Here is a 23225-nt window from a genome sequence, read left to right on the forward strand (position 1 = left end):
TTTTTTCTCTAGAAGATTCTCTCCTAAAAAACTGTGAAAGTTTTCAGTAAACTTTACAAGTTTTTTCCTGCTCAGGTAGGAGTGACTATTTTTACCTTAGTTCACTTTCCTATTTAATAAAGTTTTCCCTAATGTCTTCTAATCTGAACAGCCTCCCTATTTTCACTTCCAAAAAGGGAGATCTGAAATAGAGGTGTGTTTTCCCACCAAACTGACAGATACTACTTTAGTTCTTAGAACCATACCATTTGCAGCCCTGCTTAATAGCTTAAGAGAAACCCTACATCTCCTGGATCAATACTGTATTAAGACCTTTTCATTTTCACCCTTGTAAATTGCAGCACTATCAAAAACCTGGTCTGCTGCACAGTATTCTTATGGAGAGGAAGAGACTTTACTGCTCAGGTAGTTTCTTGGTTAACAGCACACAGATTCTGGCAGGTGCCAGAAGTCTGGCATTACAGAGATGAAAAAGCCCTAAAAGACCATCAACTGTTACGTACAACAAGTAAATCATGGCCTTTCTGACAAAAAAAAATTCTGGCTAGCTTTTTTTGAATATAAACTCATAATGAATGGGCGAAATATACATGATGATGTACTTTAAGAATTATGGTCCTTACTTTCTAGCCAGGTAGCCCCTGCAGCATGCTTGGAAGCCAATAATGACATCTGTGATCTTCAGGTCTCTCTCTTCTTCAAGATGAGCAAGGACTCCAGCTCTGAAAAACACTTTACTCTGTCCAATTCTGTAAAGGTTGGAATCCAGCTCCAATGCTTTGATCTAAAATGAGTGAGAGAAGAATCCATGTCTGCAAAGGCTGCTTCATGTGAAACATGACAAAACATATCTGTGTCTCATGGCTGTACAACACCTCTGCCCTACAAAGAGTCATTCAGGCCAACTCAAGTTGCTAACTCCCAGTAAAGTCCTGGAGTGTCCCAATTATGAGGAGCTGGAGCTCAAACAAGCACAGCATGAAATGGAGGTTACCAGAGACAGAAAATGTGACAGAAAGCACAGTTTAATACAATATCACATCAAATAACCAGAGTACAAGGAAGCTGTGAGGAACATGTCTAGTCCCAAGAGCCCTCTTCCTTTCCTAGAGGAAACACATCTGTTGATCCTTCCTAATTACTTTTCCCAGTCCTAATCTTTGTCAAAAAAGACACCCCAGACCAACCTTCCTTCAAAGGATTTTCTGTCAATGCCTACATTAGTTAAGAATAATAAGCTATATTCCCTTAAGACAGAAAAAAGGGAATCTGTTACAGCCAAATTTAATTCAGTCTCCCCTAGCCATCAAGAGACAGCCAAAGCTTTTCCTTTGAAGCAGGTAATTATGCAAAAATTAACTGGAGCCTTCAGTGAAACCATTTGTCAACAGCAGGGCATTACAAGAAGTTTACTGAAGCTTATACTTTAAGTATGTGCTACAGATAACAATAATGCTTCTAAGTATTTTGATTCTATGAATACTGCTGACATCTCAAAGTGTATGCATCTTTGGAAACAGAAAGATCCTCTTTACCTAGGATTACTGAACCTCATGGTAGCCAAAAGCCTCCATCTGTGAAGCCAAGAGAAGGCTTTTTGCACTCCTCTCCCAGACAAAACATTTGACTTCAGAATTTTAGTCTGATATATTTAGCATGCACAACTCCAACTTTCAAATCACACTCAAAGTTTATTCTAATCAAGTAGTTTCTGGGATGTTTTACCATCAGCACGCAAGCCTGCTTTCCATCCATAAATCCTTTAGGAATTGCATTTGGAGTTAAGATTTCATATCTGAAAATGAGAAAGCATCAGACTAGTTACACAAGTATATTTTAAAAGAACAACAAACAAAAGAAATCAGTATGCATTCCTATGCCATTATGAGTTTGACGGTTTACAATAAAAATTGCACCTCTATTCAACAGAGTATGAAGCTGCAGTCTTGGATGGAGTCCTCTACACCCCATCTTAACTTCACCCTTACCAGAGAAATCAGAGATGCTTTTGGAAGGCTTTGTGCCAGGGAATACCAAGGTACTGAAGTGCTGCCTTTGAAAAATTGGCAATCCAGTTGCAATAAAATTCTTCAATTTTTGCACTTATGTCTTAATTTTGCCAGGGTAAAGACTGCTTCAGATTCTTTTCTAGGACTTACCTTTGTCTGAATTCCTGGAACACAACTCTGTTCGGGAAACCTTGACGACAAATACGGATTCCCTCCAGCACTCCATTACAGCGTAGCTGGTCAAGGACCAAGTGGGGATCTAGTTTTCCAGCCTAGTGAGGAAAATGTGTATTTTATTAATACCACAAAGCTTTTACAAAAGGGGCTTATGCCTCTGCCTCTCCCTCTTTCTTTGTAAAGCAAAGAGTTCTCTCTTTTCCAGTTAGAACCAACTGCAAGTTTTTATGCCACCTTATGAGGAGAGGAACTGCAAAGATCAGTCTCCACAATTTTAGTAAGCATACAGTTATTTGGAATGACCCTAAAAAGATACCCTGAGAAAAAAGGATCTCTTCAAGATCTCTTGCAAAACCTGACAACAGATAGCAACCCAGCCACATGCCCCAGCAAGTCCATGTAAGATTGCATGGGCTGTGCTGTTTTGACTGTACCTTTTTCTCATGGTTGGGGATAATGCAACGGACGAAGTTGGGGTTGGTGTTCCTCAAGGTTGCCATCAGTTTGGCCAGCTGCTCTTTATAGAGCTGTCCCACTGTTCGGAACATACCCTTCCTGGTTTTAAAGGCCCCTGGCAGTGCTGTGTCTGACATACCAGCTACCTGATCCAGGCCAACAATACGGTCAACTAGAGAGAGCATAAAAAAGTGTGTTAAAATTCTGCCATAAGCAAAGGAAGCATTGGAACACACAAAGAACATCTGGGTAGAACAGGATCAATGAGAGGAGCTGCAGGATCCTTTTTGCTTCATCTCTACACAGATGTCGACTCCTGTACAGAACTTGTGCAGGGATAGGAGCAGGAAGGAAAAGAAAGCATCAGCTCACTACAGGAAGTTTGAGTGATGGAGTCAAACTTACTCCCAAATGTATTCTACTGATGCCCTGGATGGCAGCTCTGGAAAAGCAATCTAGAAGTGAGTTTCAGATGCTTCTACTTGCTTAGCTTACAGTGAAAAACAACAGCCCAAAAGTTCTAGCTGCTAGCCCAGCAGAGTCAACTATTAGTTAACTCTGATCCAGAAGGGGCCACAGATAGAGAAAAAGCCCAGCATTACAGGCAGGACTGTCATGACCAGCGATCAGAAAAGCTGTAACCACTTTTAAACTGAACAAACATGGTAAAAGGCATGATAGAAACCAAACCTCAAGATACCACTGCTTGAGTTGTTTTTGGAATACAAGTATTCTACGACAAACATGAACAATATCACAAGGACAGAGTTGGAACTCCTTGCCCCAACAGTTTCTTCCCTATGTCACAGTGACATGCAAGCACTGATGAAGTCGTCACCTTGATGGAAGGACTCCATAGATGCTTTCTTTTATTTTTTTATCTCTCCTCAACAAAAGCCAGTTAGATTTGATAGTTGCAGGGGCAAGAAGACACAAAAGCTTTACTTTTTCTCATTGCTCTTCAACATGGTGATAAAAATTCACTCATCCAACAAAACACAACTGTGTCACTATAAATTTCCACACCCTCAGTACATTGTTATTAAGGGCTTCAAGCTACTTTTCACTATCTTTCATGGCTGGCTGATGCATACACTCAGGCTACCAATCTTCACTTCAGAAAACACACCAGCTTGTGCTCAACTGTCTTCTGATCAAAAAACCCCCATAACTGCTGAGAAACACTCCTACAATAGAATAAACAAGAAAGAATATTCTGATTTACAGATAATATTAGTTTAGAACTGCTTGTTTCTACAGCAGCTATTACAATAGGGTCAAGGTTGTCTTATCAGAAAGAAAAGAAGGTTATGTTACTAGATGACATCCCAGGGAAATCCACAGAAGCATGTCTCAGACTGTGGCTGCAACAATCCCCTTAGAGGTCTTGAGCCTTGCAACCTACATCAAGATAGCAAAAAGGACAGTCCCTTGCAACAGGAGATGCAGCTAAGAACAGTAAATGAAAACTGATAAGCTGTAGTCAGTTGATATTTCAAGTCCAAAAGGAGTCTCACACAGCAAAGGCCTTGTGAGACACAACTTGCTGATGGCCATTTTTGATCCAGTACAAGTTCTTTTGCTAAACTAACTTTCTTTTAAATGATCAGCTGCTGAAGACAAACCCCAATACTAGAACTAACATTTGACTGCATTTCAGTTTATACACAGTCTCAGAAATCTTCCTTCCAAATCTTTCAGGAAATATATAAAGTCTTGCTAGCTCTACATTCAGTTGTCGGGGACTTGCCTTTAGCTGTTCCTATCCAAGTCTTGCAAGAGCAACTTTTAGCACCTCAATATATCCCTATTTTTCTTGTATCCAGTTGCAAGGTGAGTTTTATTTTTGTTTTCAAGTCCATGAGGAGCTACTAGCACAAAGCAGAGGAAATGAACAAGAAAGACAGGCAGGTATGACAAAGGGACAAAGAGAAGTTAACGGAAGCATTTCTTGCATGGCTCTAGGATGCATTACACACATGACACGACAGCTGGGTTTCTCAGTCACCTGGTTCTAGATGAAGAATAGGAAAGTGTTGATAGAAATAGGCTCTCTGAACCTTCTGCATCTCTGCAACAGACAGAGATGTCAAAGAAAACCTACCACAGAAAGTGACAGTAACAGTAAGACTCAAAAGCAGATAAACCCAGAGAAGATAAAATACTGAACAGCACTGCAGAAAGAGCACACTAGTTGCAGGACTGAAGACACAGATTCAACCTCAGATCTTGAGTTTGAGTGCTGCAGCTGTGCAGCTGCTGGAACATAATGGCACATTCATATTTTATCCTGGCATTCTTGATTTTGAGTAATAATTGTGATATATATTCAGCAAGCTTAACTTAAGTTGATGCAAGTGAACCTTTCTCTTGAGTTACAATGAACTTCTAATGAAATACCATGATCTAAGCAAAGGATGTTCCAGATAATGCTCATCCTGGTAGGTTAGTCTTCAGGGAAAAAAGCAACACATTATAGACATTTGATTATCAAATAAACTCTTCCACATCAAATAAGAGAAAACGAATGAAATTAAGTTTATTTACATACCATCTTTCCACAGCTCAGACACAAACTTATCCGATGACTGGTGGAGAAGAGTAGCGATATTATCATTCAGTGGATCCATGTTCTTCATCAGCCATTCATCTGCCTTATAATCCACCTGGAGAAGATAAAACACATCAAGAAACTTGGAGAGGATTTTCTGCACCCCAAGATGCAACAACACCTGGCGCAGCCTATCAAAGCAGCTAAGGTTTGCACAGTCAACAACAAATTACCTAATCATTCTTGGATTTGCCACCTAAGCAAACATACCTATGAATTTCAAACCTTACAAACAGCTGGATGTTCTGTTCTGTCAGTAAAGGGAATGATTTGCAATGGTAGCTTGCACCACCCAGAATGGGACACAAAACAACTGCATCATCATTTTTGGGGATGAAGTCTTGATGCAGGTTTCTGAACAGCACCTCCAATCTCACCAAGTCACAGAGAACAAATTTAAATGGCTGTCAGTTTGGCATGTCCTGAACTATATATATGTGTATTTCAAATTTCATATATAGACATCTATATATATATATATATAACTTGAATGTAAATCCCCTTAGGCCCTGTAAGGTCCATAGCAATGAATCAATTTCATAATTTCTCACAGGCAACTATTTTGGTGAGTAGCCATTTCTAAGAAGCAGTGGTTATGCATTACAAAATACAGCAGACATTCCAATGTTCACATTTTAGCTGTTAATTCTTTACCTTGCCAGCATAATGTATGATACAGAAGTCAGCTTTGTCTTTCAGCTGTTTTGGCTTCTGAAATTTGGGGTGGGTGCCTTGTTCTTGAACAACTTTTTCCACAAAGCTTTTGTCTGTTGCTTTTGGGAACCAGCACTCCTCATCCAGCAGGGCCAGTATACCAGGAGGCCCAGCCTTAAAGAAAGGAAACAGCAAAACATCATTAAATACATGACTACACCAATAACTAACACCTTTCAATGGGTAGAGGAGAAAGAAAAAGGATTCCTAAGCCTGATCCACATTACATTCACCTGTTGTGTGGTATCAGTTTAACTACTTCCTTAATAATAGAAATTGTTAATAATTCTTCAGTATCATTGCCTGAATTCTGACCATTTTAAAGAGAAGATCTCTTCTGTGACCTTCATCTAGGTGGTTTTTGGGGGAACAAAAACTTTTTTTAACAGAAGAAACATTATCACACTGTTCTCTAAATACATTCAGCAGTCTAAATACAGAAGGCCACAGCAGAAAATTTCACAAACTAGTCCTTACTACTGGAACATCTACTGTGAAATTTATATATTAGCAAGTTTCATTAGAGCAGAATGAAAGTAACAGTGATTCACAGCTTCTCATCTCACCTGTAGTTAAGTAGGGAATTTCACACTACTTATACTAAGCTACACATACATCTAGCACTATGCAGCTCTACACAAATGAAGACAATTTAGTGAGAGGAAAAAGTGGCTGAGTAGATCTTTTTTCAAAATGCAGTGTTTCCTATAGAACTGATACTAACAGCTTTATTAGTAACACAATTTCAGACAAAAAAGAAACTGTTCACTTCTGCTTCTAATCACATTACATTGTCATTAGAGGACTACAAAAGCTACAAGGCCAGTTTACAGTCTACAGAGAGGGGTGATGTCCTCAGTGACAAAATCAGTGCAGCCATTTCTTGCTGCTCCATGGCAGAACAACAAGCTTACCGGCTTCTCTATGAGGTCAATGCATGGCTGCAGATCCAGGCCAAAGTCGATGAAATTCCACTCTATGCCCTCCCTCTGGTACTCCTCTTGCTCCAGAATGAACATGGTATGGTTAAAGAGCTGCTGCAACTTTTCATTTGTGTAGTTAATACACAACTGCTCAAAGGAGTTCAGCTAATGAAGAAAAAGGTAGAAAGATGTTTGAACAATTGCTTTTGAAGACACACCTACTGTTCTCTTAGCACAAAAGATCATATCTATAGTTCAGGAATTTAAGCCAGCATTCTGTATGGAGCAGACAGTCCAATGTCAATAACCCCTTTGGTTATGAACTGCCTGTCCTGTCACGTGCCACTGCAGCACTGCTGCAATCCCTAGGGAAGTTCATACATGTTGTTCCTTAGACTTTGCAAAAGAATGTTTAGTTGTAAACAGCAGAAGAATTACTGCAACTGCTTAACCCGGGAACAGAAAAGACTCCGATTTTCTCATAAATGCAGAGCTGACAAGTTCTCTTCACATGAAGAGGAAGTAACAGAAGTCTGAAGAAAAATTCCTATAAGTGTGTGGACTGGAAACTCCCTTTTTAATCCTCATATTACAGCAAAGAAAGTGAGGGAAATGTCTTCAAGATCTCCAAATTTCTTCAAACAGCAGAGACAAGATTAATAACCCACAGTGTATTTTTATGTTAAACCACAGAAAATGTAATGCAGCTTCTAAAGAGAATGGTCCTGTTCTAATTCCTCCATGTTTCAGTAATTCCTAACCATGTTACTTCTGCTCCTCTCCTTTTCATGAGATCCAGCAACCATGAAGCCACAGGTACACCAATCAGAGAGGGGCAAGGAAACAAACAAAAAAAAAGAAAAATAAAGTAGAAAAAAATCAACTTTCCTGTGCCTCAGTTTTCAATTTCATGAATAAATTGGTCCAATTAATTTTGCAGAAAATTAATGTGCTAGATCCAGCTTAACACAGGTTGACAGGAGCTGCCTGGCTATGATAACAGCAGGATACTTCTTTTCTGATGGCAGTCTGTCGTTGCTTCAGAGTAAAGTATAATGCAAAGCCACATTCTAAAATTGTTTCATAGAATCTCATAAAGGTTTGGCCTAAGAGTTCACTGTCACCTGTAGAAGGAAATTCCACTTCCCCTCTCTCCTACCTCTTCCTCAACTTTGCTTCACCTCTTTCTCTCCTACATTTATGTTACATGAGATTTTATGCTGATTCCCCTTTTTTGGGGGGAATACAGATCCTTTCCAAAACGAGGTTATTCTCTGGTTTTAGAGCTATTTCCTTCAGTAGTCTTTGTTCCATATTAAACTGTGCTGAGTGCAATGATCTGAGGTCTCTTTACCTCAAAAATCTCAAAGCCAGCAATGTCAAGGATTCCAATGAAGGATGCACCCTGTCGTTTGGTCTTATCCAGTGCCTTGTTGATCCGCATGACCAGCCACCGGAACATACGCTCATAGGTGGCTTTAGCCAGCGCTTCGATGGCAAAATCAGCCTAAGGAGCAAAAAGATAAAGATCAGGAGTTACATTATAAACCAAAGAAAGATACAGATAATACTGTTTCAGGATCTAACAGCCCAACTGTAGACTGAGATTTTTATCTCCACCAAATTCACTCAACAAGGTTTATTTCAGAGGTTATTCCCAAAGAAAAGTAGATGGCATAGTGATTCAAGAGCAAAGAATTAGTCTCTCAATCAGGGTGTCAAAACCAAATTTCAGGTTCCTGACTGCTGGAGAAACCAAAAACTGTATCAAAGAAAGAAAAACTATACCTCTAAAGACTGAAGTAACATGATGTGTTTTATAGGCCCAAAGAAAAGAGTTTAAATTCTTTTGTAACTCTGGATTTGTGAAGCCAAATGTCTTCCTGCCATTACCCCACCTGTGTTTGACACAAACACTATGTGTAGAAAGAAATTAAACATCAAAATGCAAATGGAGCATGGAAAGGCAACCTGTGACTGTTCCTATAATTCAATCTGTTCCCAATCTCTTCCATGTTATGGGAGCATGTTTCTTTACACAAAGAACAAGGAGGTGTTCATAAAGAAGCTGTGCAGTGAGTAAGCACAGGAGCTTTGCTGCATTCAAGCAGGCCACTAGTTCCTAGGTAAGGTTTCACTTAGAGCACAACCTGACTCAAGAGTGTTACAAAATTTCCACTCTATTTCAGGGTGAGCAGCTAATTCTGCCACCCTTGTAGCTGACCTACTCGAAAATAGTGCTTTCTGTATTATGCCAACTTGAAAAAGTCACCCTTGCACACTGCACGGAAAGAACTTACTTTCTAGGGACAGCCAGGCACTAAATTTAGAAGATTTGCATTATTTCTTTTTTTCTTTTTTTCAGATAAGAAAAAGATCTATAGGGGCAGGGTGATTTCTATCTTTATATAGATCAAATAAGCAAATACTAGAAGCAATGTATATGCTACATTATTCGAGTGTGCTTGCCATACATCGTAGTCATAAAGATGGTTAATAAACACTACAAATACCTCTAATAAAGTTGTTAGCTTTGTGGTGGTAAGATTAGAGACTAATGTACATTTTTAGAGAACTCATACCTGCTCTTTGGTCTGAGCTTTCTGGACATAATCTCGTCCAACTTTGATGCGAGGAGTCAGGATACCTCTAGTGAAATCTGTCACATTGATACCCAAAAGGTGAGACACTTTCTGAGCAGCTGAAAACAGTAAGAGGAAACAAAGAGATTAATATTGTTTTTTTCACAGAAAATAAGAGAAAAAGAAAAACATTCCTGCAATTGCCTTCAGAAAATGGCTTACAAAAAAAAAACGTTAAAGGAAGAATGGTTTACTGAGACAAAGCATCTTCCTAAACAAAAAAATCCAAAAAACCCGTCTTTTAACCCATACTATAGGTAATTGATTTTCTCCAGAAGCCACAAAAGGAAATTTGAAGCAACAGACTCATAATACTATGTCATAACATGCAAGCTTTAGAAAGTTCATAGTCTGCAATCAATTTAAAAATACATCAAATAATAGATTTCTTAATCAAGCCAATTGTTCTGTCTTCATCTACTGATCAGTCTTTGAGGCAACTCTATTTCAGATTCAAGATCCAAAATCCATATGATTTACTCTCCTTCCCAAAACGCCAGTTAGAGCATATTTTCAATATTAATAGCCAAAAAAACCCCACTAATAAATTAGCAACATTCTATATTTCTGCAGTACATCTACAATGACGGTCTAAGAGTTAGATCTTCCAACAGATAGTCTTCTATCATGTGAAACATGGCAGTGCATACACATGCAACAACAGACAGTGCAATTCAAATATGTAAACGTACTTTATACCCACCATAAAACTATTCATCACCACCTTACTCTGACAGTTACGAGACTCCCTACAACGTCAGTGAAGAACATTCCTCATAGTCTGATAATGTAGGTTTGAGGTAGCAATTATCCCAGCTTGGTTAGAACACACAACACTCAGCATATTCCAGTAGAGTAATCCTTTTCATCTGGTCATCACATGTACTTCCTGCCTAGCCCTGACACAGGAACAGTGCCACATTCTTGCTCGTGGGTGGCTGCAAACACGCATCTGGCCAAACAGTGTGTATTTGTATGGAGCATGCCAGTTCCTTTGGCAAATAATTCACCTTATAGAAATACAGGATTCCAGCATTCCATACATACTGTAATACATTCTCCTACTTGTAAGAACTTCCTGGAGGCTTTTTTTCTGCACTTTTCTTTGGTGGGGAAGAGGAGACTGGTTACCTGTATTGTCTGGCATAGAGGCTTGGTCTGTGTTACGCTCCTTCTTGAAGACTATGTTGCCTAGTTGAAGAACACCTGAGATGACCTTCAGCAGACCTTTTAAAATAAAACAACAATAGCTTAGTGTCAGACATAACCAAAAGCCTGATAAGACCCAGTTACTTTTCTGGACATGGTTAAAAGACCCCTCTCAACATCCCGAAGATCATCCTGAAAAAACACCACAGGCAATTCCTCTAATATGATTCCCTTTCAAGACACAGGACTTGCCTTGTTCCTCCTGTGCAAGACTACACAGCCTAGAAATTTACCCATTCTCAACATCACTTTAGGACAGTGGGACTGAGAGGGTAATGAGCCGCCTACACCAACAGTTGCTCAAACTCACTCAGTGAATTCAATACTCAATTTTCCTCAACCATTCTGTTAAGCACAGGAGAGACAGTTAAAGAGTACAAACAAATAAAAGAAGATTTTGGTTTTTTAACCCTGTTACACTTTCAGCTCCCTGACTAAGATTTGTAGTCCCTACAGACACACATTATAATGTATAGAAGGCAGAGGGATGTGGGCGAAAGTGCCCATACTGTGACTATTACTAATTACATGCTGAAGCACCCCACCCCATTGCTAAAGATATATTCATACTCTTCAAATGGTGCACATCACAAAAGCAACACAGGTGCCAGGACAGGAAAGACATTTTTCAATGCCACAGTGTCAATTTAATTTTCACCATGTATCAATCAAAGCTCATTGCATAGTAGCTCCCAATTGCCTTGAGCAAAGTAAACTGCCAGTCACTTGCAAAGGGGATCTCATACCAATTATTTTTTTTATCCCTAAGTTCCTATCTCTTTGAGCTGCTTTTGGCCAAGATAGAATTAATTTTCTTCACAGTAGCTGTTAGGGAGCTGTTTTGGATTTGTGCTGGAAACAGCATCCACAACACAAGGATGCTTTAGTTACTGCTTATACAGAGTCAAGCCAGTGAGGAGGCTGGGGGTGCACAAGAAGCTGGGAGAGGACAGCAAGGACAGCTGACCCCAATTGATGCAAGGAGTGACTGTGCTTATCTTCCCAAGTCATTGTCAGGCAAGATGAAGCCCTGCTCCCCTGGGGATGGCTGGGCACCTGCCTGCCCACAGGAAGGGGTAAAGGAATTCCTTATTTTGCTTTGCTCTGCTTGCATGTGCAGCTTTTGCTTTACCTGTTAAACTGTGTTTACCTTGACTCACAAGTTTTCTCAGTTTTACTCTTTTGATTTGCTCCCCCATCTCACTGTGCAGTAGTGCGTGAGAGCTGTGTAGGGCTTTGCTAGGTGGAGTTAAACCAAAACACCATTACAGAAAGATCTGCTTTAAAATAAATATCCTTTTGATAAGAGAGCAAACAAAGGCTTCATATGTGTTACATTAGGAGGAGCAGAAAAGAATCATACATGTTTGTGATTGTCCTGCTCTACTCTGTGCTGGTGTGGCCTCACCTCAAGTCCTGTGTTCAGTTTTGGGTGCCACAATAGAAAAAAGATATATAACTATTATGAAGCATCCAAAGGAGGGCTCTGAAGATAGTTAAGGGCCTCGAGGGGAAGCTGTAGGAGGAGCTGCTGAGGTCACTTCGTCTGTTCAGCCCAGAAAGGAGGGGACTCAGGGGAGACCTCACAGTGGCCTACAACTTCCTTACAAGGGGAAGTGGAGGTGTAGTCACTGTTCTCTTCTCTTTGGGACCAGAGACAGGACCCAAGGGAATGGCAAGAAGCTCTGTCAGGGAAGATTTAGGCTGGCTCTTAGGTAAAGGGCATTGGAACAGACTCCCCAGGGAACTGGTCACAGCACCAAGCCCACCAGAGCTGGGCAGCGTTTGGACAATGATTTCAGGCATATGGTGTGATTCTTGGGTGGCCTTGTGCAGAGCCTGGAGGCTGATCTTTGATGATTCCTGTGGGTTTCAACTCAGCATATTCCATGATTCTATGTTGCTAGAGGCATATTATGAAATTCAGTGATTTGACAGCTGCATCTGGAACCCTGGCACCTGAACAGACATCTTATTTTTATATTGCCTTATAAATTAAGATAGTGTTTAGACTTCACATGAAAACTAAGGAAGCCTACCATCCAGCTAGGCACTTCTAAGCCTATAAGGAACACTAATGCATTTGGCCATTTCAACAGCAAGTGCAAAACACTAAAGCTATTTTTGCTGTAGTTGCTGGAACTAACAGCTCATCTGTGTGACAGCAAAGACATGCCCTAGAGCATACATTAAAAAACTCAACTCAAAAAACTGAGTATAGCAGGCCATTCTGACAGTGAATTAGGTGCCAATTCTTTTATTTGGTTCAGGCAAATTTCTTTTCACTTCATTTCAGTTTTGGATGATTCAGGATATTAAGAAGTGTGTTAAACTGTGGGTAACAACAGCATGGATTTTTAGCAGGCTGAATTGTGAAGAGCAATATTTAAGGCACAGGCACATATTGCCCACAGCCACAAGAGCTGCAACCTCCAGCAGAGGAGGCAGTGACCTCAAACCACCACAGATGTTTGCTTGCTTCAGTGTAGAGAACAGCAGTCCTAGTTTTAGAAGACCATATACATTTGGAAAGTGAGATTTCACAGAACATTGAATCCCAATCAGTGAAGCAGATCAGAAATGAGAGAGCAGAGCTCTGGTGAATAGGTATCACCACACTTTGTGCTGGCTGCATTCAATTCTATCTTCACTGCCATGGTACTGTGCTCCCAGAATCAGACAATATTAATTTCTGATCAGCAGTTCAGTGTTAAGCTGGAAAGAAAGGCACTATGACCAGCCCATTCTCAAAGGACTAATCCAGCAGTGGTTGGATTAGATACTTTAAAGCTGCTGCTTAGGGATAGGGGGAGCACACAAGCCATGCATTGCACAAGAGAATGAGGGATTCTTGCATCTTGGATGTACTATTAATAAACTGGGTATACAGCTCTCAGACTGGTAACAAAAACAGCAAGAAGCATGTTTTCTCTAACTGCTTGACTTCAATAGTGAACTATATAAATGGAAACTGTGCTGGTAGATCCTGAGGTGGGACAACTCCACAGCTACTGAATTTTATTAGTTGAACGTTGTTCATTTGGAGAAGGAGGGGGCAAGAATGGACACAAGCAAAATGAAACAAAAAAATGTAAACAAAAAGCAAACAAAAACCCTAAAAACCAAAATAAAAAAAGAACCTCAGAACAAAAAAGGTCCAGAGACATTATCTGTTCCCTCTTTTATTCTTTGCATATTCATACCTATCTGCTCTTCATCTGGGATGCCCATGATCTTCATTGCCTCCATGGTCTCCTGAAACATGTCTTTGTCTTGCTGACCTGGGATCGTAACATGCCCGTTGGAAAGGAAGCGGTATTTGTTGTAAGGCTCCAGCAGCAGATCATCTTAGGAAAGAATTGAGAAAGAAATTTACTGTGGATTTTTTCTTTTTAACAGACAAGAAGCTACCACCAAGACCAAATTTCTGATATCCATATAATACCAGGCACTGGAGGAATCTGGGATTAAGTCTAGTTTTACTGAAGGCTGAACATTGAATGTATTTGGGATAAACCTAGAGCTTCTGTCTCATTTTTTTCTATTCCTTCCTCTGAACTACTCCAGCAAAGCAGTGTCAATCATTATTATGCCTCAAGTCTGTAAGAAGCATGGATTAATTTGAAAGTAAATTTGCCTTTTATTTCAGATACCTCATTTGTTTCAAGTCAGATGAAAGTTAATACATAGCTCTTGAAACAGTAGCAACTACAACAAAGTCCTCTCCTTGTGTCCTTCCTCCAGATCAGCTTGCAGCTGTTGCATAACAAGGCCCTGGTGACCAGGCTGACACATTAAAGCCAGGTGTGCTGGGATCCCAGACTGCCCGAGCTGCTTAGCTGCTGGCAGATTTGCTCCACTCAGTTAAACACTGAGTGCATCACTGTAGGACCATTCCTGCACTAGAATGGTTTACATCATGCAAGACTAGACTAAACACGGGACAGTGATTTAGATAAGGAAGGGCGTAGAATCATTGCTGGCAAGGAGACAAGTGCAGGAAGGAACCAGAGAAGCAAGTTTTCAGGAACTGAGAAGTGCAGGGGGAGGGCAGACAGATGTGTGAGTGCATGAAAAAAGTGGAGGAGAGCTGACCATTTCTGAAAGGCAGAGAAAAGGAGCTATGAAAGAACAGGTCCGAGTCTACAAGTGTTTTGAACCCTTTGTTGTTGTATTTATGGGATTCCCTCATCACAACCCAATCATACTTACTCTTCAAATGCTCTCCTGCCCCAGACAGCAGGTAGTAGAAGATGTGGAAGGTTCTCTCCTCTTTGGCCTGGCGAATTGCACGTGACTTCTCCAGCAGATCTTCAGAGAGTTCAGGCATATGACAGGACATACAAATCACTTCCTATGCTATGGTAGGAGAAAAAACTCGTACTGCCTGATGCTCTACTCCTGCCAATTGACAGGAGTATTGAGTTAGCAATCATTATCAGTCAAAAACCCACTGAGCTTCTGGTCTCACTTCTACCAGCCTCTGAAAAATTACTATGACAAGAGAGATTTAATTGATAGAAAACAGAAACAGTGGCCAGCCATCCCCATTTGCCTTGGACAGAAGAATGTCTTATGAAATGCCAAACCTATTCATATTACTGTAGTTTTTGCTTGCATTTCAGTCTCTTAAGATTAGATTTCATTCATTCAGAAAATATTTCCACCACAATCATAAAAGTCACAAACAACTATATAAGGAAACAGGAGACTACAAAAGCGATCTTACTCGTGGTAAATTTAGAGTGCTTTCTATTGCTTTCTCAACCTGACAGTGTGTTAGGTGCCATTATTGCCACCTTACAACCTTTTAACTTCTCCTGTCAAGTGATTACAGAAAGGATACAGGTCTCGATATTGGCTCCAACAATGTAGCCGTTGACATCAAAGTTGATTCTGATGAATTTGCCCTAAGAGGAAGATAATGGCATTAAAATTAGTATCATTCTATCTGGTAACAGTAGTAAACAAAAAAGGTAAAACTCCTGGTTTTAATCCAGAAAAGGAAACTGAACAGGTCAGGCAGGTTTTAGGCAAAACAGAAGGTCAGCCAATAGACAATGCTTACTGATCAGAACAGCCATTTAACAAACAAGACAACAAACACTCCCAGACATTTCTGACATTCAGATAAAGCCTACAATTCAAACTCACTATGTTTCAACCTAGACTTCCCACAACCAAAGGGTCCCTTCAGTTTCACGTGTTGTATTATGTAGACAGTTCCACCTTCTTCAGTGTTAGCTTCAACCATTTTCAGTCAGCTCCAGCTCCCCCATCTGCCTCTCAGATGCTGCCCATTGCTCTTCCAAGAAAGCAAAATAAGGAACAGTATTTGCTCTCCAGGGTAAAACTGACTGGAAAAACTTAGAATAAAAATCAACAAAAATGATCCTGACACAGGCTCTGGCTTCTTCATTCTAGAGATCTAACTGATCTATTCTGGATAATTCAAGGGAAATGAACTTCCCAGATTAACTTGAAGGAATTCACTCACAGACAGTTATCCTATCCCTGACTTACATGCGACAGCAATTCACCTAAAGGCGGAACAAGTCTTCCCACAGGAAAGTACAGAACACTGGCACTCATTGACAAAAAGTAATACTCACAAATCTTGAGGAGTTGTCATTCTTTACTGTTTTGGCATTTCCAAAGGCCTCCAGGATTGGATTAGCCTGGAGCAACTGTCTCTCCAGTTCTCCCTAGAGAGAGAAATCCAGAATTAATAAAGCAGGTGGCAGTTCACAGCATTAACCTTGGGTCAAACCAGCACTGCAGTTTCAATTCGCGCTAGCTTGGCATCTGTTGTAGAGAAGCCATATTAAACCTTAGGAGATGGTCACTTAAACCTTCAAAGGAGACTCATTAGTTGTCTGGGTCAAACAGAAACATTCACAAATACACCTTATTCCCTTCCTCAACATAAGCACATCCCAGTGCTGTCTTTCTGTTAATAAGAAGCCCTTCAAAGTCACTTTGCTGTAACATCCTGCAGACTTCCCAGGATTAAAGTGAAACACTGTACCATCCAAGACCAGGCCCTTATCCCAGGAATGTACTGCCATATAGGCTGGAAGAGTGAGGAAAATTGTGTCTTGCTACTTAAAGACAGCTCTGAATACTGCTAATAATAGGTTAAGAAGTTGGTCTGAAAAGGTCTAATGTTTTATAAAAACCAAACACAAAACAAAAAAGCTTGAATTTTTTAAAGAGTCTACATCTTCCAAAATACAAACAAGCAAAAATCTCCTTTGTAAGGAGGCAGACACAAAGAAGAGAATTAGTGGTATCCCACAAACTGCATGATTGTTTGCATTCTGCTGCCATGTTCACACACTCCTCCCCTCAAGAAATACAAAATGCTGGAATTGTAGAAAAAGAAATTCAGAATCTTTATCCTTGCCAAGTACTAGATGACTGCAGCATATACACCTTTCCCTGCAGGCTCTAGATGTATCCTTATTTTTTTTTTAAATTACTTGTCCTCTGTGCTAAAAGCATGAAGGTCTATGTATTTCAACATCACCTAAAAAGCCTTTGGAGACAGAAAATTACAGTTTAGATTAATGCTCCTCATTTTAGCAGTTATAAGTAAATACTCAAGACTGCCTGTGTGTAACAGATGGAAATGAAGTTTGATTTGTGAGAACTGGAATTTATGGGAAAACTATTTAAGGTTATTTCTAAAGGAAAATTGTTCATGTTCATTCTCTAAGTGCATTATAAGACAGATCAGTTCTTACATAGTGTCTGTAAAAAACACATGCAATAAAAAAAAGAGGAAGAAACATGAGAAACTGCACAGTGAACTACAAGCCCTTATTTTTCATTTCTGCGATCACTCCACACTTGCAAAGTGCAAAGCCATACAAGACCCTCAGCCCTTATCAAGCTGCACAAGTACAGAAGGGGCAGCTGCTCCAAACACTTTCATTCACTGTCAATTATTTATAACCAGGGGCTTAGCCCTGGGAAGGGAACCTGAGCTGGGACATCTCTCTCACAACAGACCCAGCATGTGGCATTGTAAGGAGAAAACCTTGAAACCAGGGTTCAGTCCTTGAAACTGTGTGGCAATCACATTTTCCCTCATGTTCTGGTACATGTATTGAAGTTGGTGCTCTTCCTTCACCCCATTCTGCAGTGAAGGCTTATGCCTTTTTTGTGACTGCAATCTGTTACCATTCAAGTGAGAGATCCCATCAACATAGCATTTAAACTCAACTATGGAACAAGGAGGGAAGAGAAATTAGGCTTTGACATCAAATCTATTTTAATTATTTGGCTAAAAATAAAACCAAGGTCACACTAAGCTACACAAAGAACAGAAGTTTATGGAAACCCGTATTACAGCCTGTCCTGTTATTTAGTACCTCAGGCAAAAGTGTGACTGATTTCAAGTAGGTGTTGGTAAACAGTGGTTTAGAGGTGAATATATCTCTTAAACATCAAGGTAGCAATATGCATAGAGAATGTCAGCTCAGGCTCACGACAATATGAAGCTCTGGGGAAAGGAGAAGACTCAAGAGTTGGTCAAGTCTTGCCTTGCACCATGATACAGTGGGAAGATCGAGTTCTCAGCATGGCACAGCAAGGGCACATAAGATGAAGTGCCTACAATTACTGTACCCATTCCTCATTATATGTTGTCTTTGTTTAAAAGGCAATTTCATTATGTTTAAACTTTTAAAGAAGTTTATGCATGGAGTTCGTTGGGTTTTTTTACCTTAGATTTTGATGGTTACCTTTCACTGATGCAAGATACTTCATTGTTACTATTATACAATGGGCAATTTTGCAAAGCAAATCAGTACAACACAGTCCATCACAAGCTTCCTAGAAATTCTAAGGTTCCTGTCATTAAGATGCTGGCAATTTTCTAGCACTATAACTGCCATTCCTTGACCTGAAACAAATTTGTTTAATACTTGGCATGCACTGAAGTACATACAACATTCCTCGTGAAAACAGAAGCAGTGAAAGCCACCGGATCTGTTCATCTGTGGCTGGGCAGTGTCCAACACTCCTCAGCATGCTCTCTTTCTACTGCTCTGAAGTAGCAACACCAATTTAAAGCAACTAAAATCCCTGACATCTACCTTGTACTCTGAATTTTTTGCATCTCCTATACTTTTTGGAAAATTTTCTATGCAAGGTATAACTATTGCCAGTCATTTATTCTTCAGAAATTAGGAAGAAAGGCATCTAGAAATCACAGCTACCTTAAACAGCATGCAGCTAAAAAAATATGGGGGAGGGTGTTTGGGCTGTTTGTTTGGTTTGCTGGAGTTATTCTGTTTTGTACACTGGGATTTGCTTTTGTATTCTTCTCCGCAATCATGTGACAGATTATCAAATAACTGAATGCCAACAAGAGTGGTTGGATCAGGAAGAGAGAAAGATCATCAGTAACTTAACCTTTGTTACAAATATTTAAGTATTAGCATCTATTACCCATGAATTTCTGATTAGCTGCAAACATTCTCATCTTGAAAAACAAATACATGATTTAAGAAGACAGTAGAGAAGCTGTGATTAAACATGGGAAAACAACAATCTCAACTTCCATAAGTGTCATTAAATGAAAAAAAATGTTTATATAATTAGATTCAGTACCCCCCCAAAGGAGTCTTAATGTCCTTAGTAGTCACACCATGCAGGTAGAAGCTATTTAGCTGAACACACCAATGCACTGGGAATGCTGGAATGCATCACTACCTCCAAAACCAGCAAGCTAGAGTTGAAGAATATGCTTTATAAACCTGACTTTGCTCTGATACTTGGAAAAACAGGGGTTTACATTCAAAACTTCTAATAGGTGACAGTCAAGAAACCTTCACAGAAATAAAGTGCCACTACTTTCTACAGTATCATTATTTAAGTTTCATGCCTAGCGTTGCAGCATAAAGGTTTGGCACTATCATATCCTTAATTAAAAAAAATCTGACATGATCAGCATCCCTGAGAGACTGTGAAAAATTAAACGTATTCATCATCATAAACTCTTACACTCTGGTTCCAAGTTTGCATGGTAAAGAATTGTTGCAGAGAGCACTCTACCAATTAACATTGAAACACTCCAGCTCTAAATCCCCTCTGGTAAGGCCTGTTTAGTCACAAACTGAGAACAAAATGTGAGCTGCAGGACTTCTTGGAAAAATCAAAATTTAGGGAAAAATTAAATATCAAATTTGGACAAACCACCAACCAGACCATCTTAGTACTGTTTTATTCTCCTAAGCAGACTGCCTGTCCTGCTTTGGTGATTTGAATTTTGCTCAAGGACCAGCAGTGGAAGAATACTTAACTCAACCCCATGATTCTATTTTCCACACTGTAAAAAAAAGAAAAAAGGAGAATGTTTCTAAATACAGCTACTGACAGACCATGGAAAAAGTCTTCATATGTCTGAAAGTCTGGCACATAGAACATTTTTTATTGGTTGGATTCCAGAAGTTGCTTACTGCTGTGTGTGCACACACACACTGTGCCTGCATGCAGAGATGCCTTCTCTTATTTATATACTCTACACATGTAGGACATGCTAAGACATTAAGCTACTGTGGGAAAACTCCTATGTAGATATACAGTGGACACACTTGGCACCTGGCTTACATTACACAGCTCACCAGTGAACATTTCCAGTGTGTTCAGCTCTGGATAACAATCCCACAGTCCTGGAACACCCCTTGTCTGCAGAACAGCCTTCCCTGTGACCTTTCTTTGTAACCCACGGCCACAACTTACTGCAAGGAATAAAAGCTAAATGCTTAACTACATTTAACAGCACACACACTATATGCTTCAGGTTCCAGTAAAGCCTTGTCCAGTCCTATTGTCCTGGAGGAATACTTCTCAAGAGGTGTATCTCAGAAAATCCTGCAAGAAAAACCTTAAACACAAACTAGTATTGAGCACACAAGTATTCTTGATATCACTATAGTCTCCAACTGAACATCCTTACAAAAAGATTACTGTGCACCACACACAAAAAAAAATAAAAATTGTGAATTGTCTATGGATTTGTTTTAGCTGCAGAAAGTGATATTGGTGTGGAGTGAAAAGCTGCTCAAAAAAATCACACAATGGGACAGAAAACGCATTCCTGGTGCAGAACGTGCAGTAAACGTGCAGCTCACCTACGAGGATACAACTGAAGAATTCGGCAATAGTCCATCGGGGGAGAGGGAGGGGAAAAAAATATAAGTGAGACATCTTCAAGTCCTCCCACCATTATCACCACCCTCCTTTCATGTCCTGCTAAGACTTGGCTGTTCTTACCCCTTTTAATGTTTTCCTACATTTTCTGTGTTTTCAGCTGATGTCCACCAGCCTATCACTGCATTCTCCAGTTTCGAGACAATATATATAAAGCTAGACTTAATCTATAATGGTACAGAAGAAAGGGGACAACCCCTCCCTGCAAGAATCAGTTTTGAACTGCCTAGACTGGTTATAAGCAATACATCCACGTGAAAAGATTAGTGCAGGTGATGCTTTGTTTATCATAGTTCTTGCCCATGCACTTGCCCACTTGTCCAAGAGGTTGTGGATGAGTTTATCCCCACTGTAGCTCCACTGATTTAAAGGAGTTATGACTGAACAATGTTCCCTAACTTGCAATTTGTGACAAATTTTTCTCGTTTTATAGTTCACTGTCCTCCTCAGTCCCCTGACAGATGTTAATAACTGAGCTTCTACAGAGCACTATGGCTTTTACCAATATTGGCCAATACATATTTGTTGTCCAAAGTCAGCACAGCAATAAAGCACCATCAAACCAAGGTCTTACCTGGTCTTTTTTAGACTTGTGCGAGGAAGCAACATGAGCCAGATACTGAATGACCTTCTTGGTGTTCTCTGTTTTACCAGCTCCTGATTCACCTCTGTAACAAAAATCTGCAGTTCATTTGCAAACAAAAGGCAGGGGGACACACTCATATTTCTAATCCCAAAAGGGCTAGAGACATCATTAACTGCATTCTGGCCATTGCAGCACCTCCCTCAAAGCCAAGACAAAGAAAGGTGGACTACAGTTGTACCTTCAGCCCGTCTGCAGCTGGGTACAGGTTCCACATGTGTGCATGGAGGATGGAAGGCAATACAAAACTGTGCTTTCTAGTCACCTGGATACAAAGACTGTCGAGTGGCTGAGGAATAATTTGGAGGCTACTGTAGAGGTAGGGGTGAAAGGTAATGAAGTAAATTTTTCAGAAGGAAGCCTCCTGACTGCAAGAAGAAACATACCAATTTCTCATGGGGGACTAAGAGCCAATCAATTTTACTGTGTCTAGAAGAGAAACTGCTGCATCAAGAGTATCAGTTACTCTATCAGTCTCATCAGTGTGAATGCTCTTAAACATAACAGCTGCATCAGATCTGGAGGACCACTCCAAGCCTTTTCCATTGACAAAGCTGTATTTCTTTAGAAGTTTGAGCACAAGGGCTGTCTCAAACTCTCCCTTCCTCCACTTCTTACTAAAATTATTTCACAGAAAGAATAATATATTGAAGGAACTGCAGTGGGATCTTCCTTGACTGCCCATTATTACCTGATTACATAAGCCTATTACCAGCACTTAAAATTAAGAGAATTCTTCAGCCAAGAATATAAAAGCACAAACTTTGACACACGCACAAGCTGATAACTGTAAATACTCACGTGCAAAGGATGGACTGATCCTCTCGATCTAGAATAAAATATAAAAAAGTAGTAAGGCTAGGACTCTCAAACTAAATTTCTCTGACAGAATGAAATCAACATCAAAGACAAAACCAGGAGCTAGTAAATACTGAAGAGTATCTTTAGAAACATGGCCAGGTAATCTCTTCTCTGGTAAAAGACCTCAACCTCCCACCATATGCCAAAGCATAATGGCACCACAGCAATTAATTTAGTTTTCTTCATCCAGGAAGAATATTTATTTGCATTACAACTTTCCTACAAACAATACACAAGTCCCCCACTGAATGTTTTTTTACCACAGAGCTACAGTTTGATGTGCATCTGCTTGTTCTTCAGCCCCCTCCCCACTATTACACTGGGCCCATACTGACTTACATAAATTAATCAGCACAGCAGTGAAAATGGAGCAGGGAGATGGGAAGTGGGACAGCAACTGTTACAAATCCCAAAGTGCCAAAGACTCACGTCAGAGACTTTCACTCCAAACCATACACTGGAAGCTCAGTGAGAAATATTTTTTACTTATTTTGTACAGAATGGACTCGAAAACTACGACAATGAGAAGCAGCCTCCATCCTGCACAGCTGACTGTTTGCAGCACCATCCCCTATTGTATCAGCACAGCAGCTGTAGCAGTGGAAACCTTTTCATGTTGACACACCACCAGACATACGAATGCCTGTGCTTAATTCCCCCAGCTGTGGACAATATCTTTCCAGTTACAGAGCTAATTCATCCAGCCCATTCACCACTATCTTCTCCCACATCTTTAGTCCCCTTTCAGCTTTTACCTAT

The 23225-nt window shown here is 40.1% G+C and overlaps 1 protein-coding gene across 1 annotated transcript in view; it reads right to left on the bottom strand.

Annotated features, from left to right (window-relative positions):
- The window catches only part of MYH9 (myosin heavy chain 9), a 71298-nt gene that overhangs the window by 18268 nt on the left and 29805 nt on the right, over positions 1-23225 (bottom strand). The window contains exons 4-19 of the mRNA XM_071551686.1: positions 22407-22434; positions 21537-21630; positions 16354-16446; positions 15588-15651; positions 14954-15052; positions 13945-14088; positions 10664-10759; positions 9473-9591; positions 8245-8397; positions 6882-7055; positions 5908-6081; positions 5194-5308; positions 2621-2814; positions 2160-2281; positions 1726-1795; positions 624-784 (exon numbers count right to left, since the gene is read on the bottom strand). Coding sequence (XP_071407787.1) covers positions 624-784; positions 1726-1795; positions 2160-2281; positions 2621-2814; positions 5194-5308; positions 5908-6081; positions 6882-7055; positions 8245-8397; positions 9473-9591; positions 10664-10759; positions 13945-14088; positions 14954-15052; positions 15588-15651; positions 16354-16446; positions 21537-21630; positions 22407-22434 — 1900 coding nt within the window. The remainder of the gene's footprint in view (positions 1-623; positions 785-1725; positions 1796-2159; positions 2282-2620; positions 2815-5193; positions 5309-5907; positions 6082-6881; positions 7056-8244; positions 8398-9472; positions 9592-10663; positions 10760-13944; positions 14089-14953; positions 15053-15587; positions 15652-16353; positions 16447-21536; positions 21631-22406; positions 22435-23225) is intronic.

This window comes from Pithys albifrons, chromosome 3, assembly GCF_047495875.1.
Source record: "Pithys albifrons albifrons isolate INPA30051 chromosome 3, PitAlb_v1, whole genome shotgun sequence".
Taxonomy (NCBI): domain Eukaryota; kingdom Metazoa; phylum Chordata; class Aves; order Passeriformes; family Thamnophilidae; genus Pithys; species Pithys albifrons.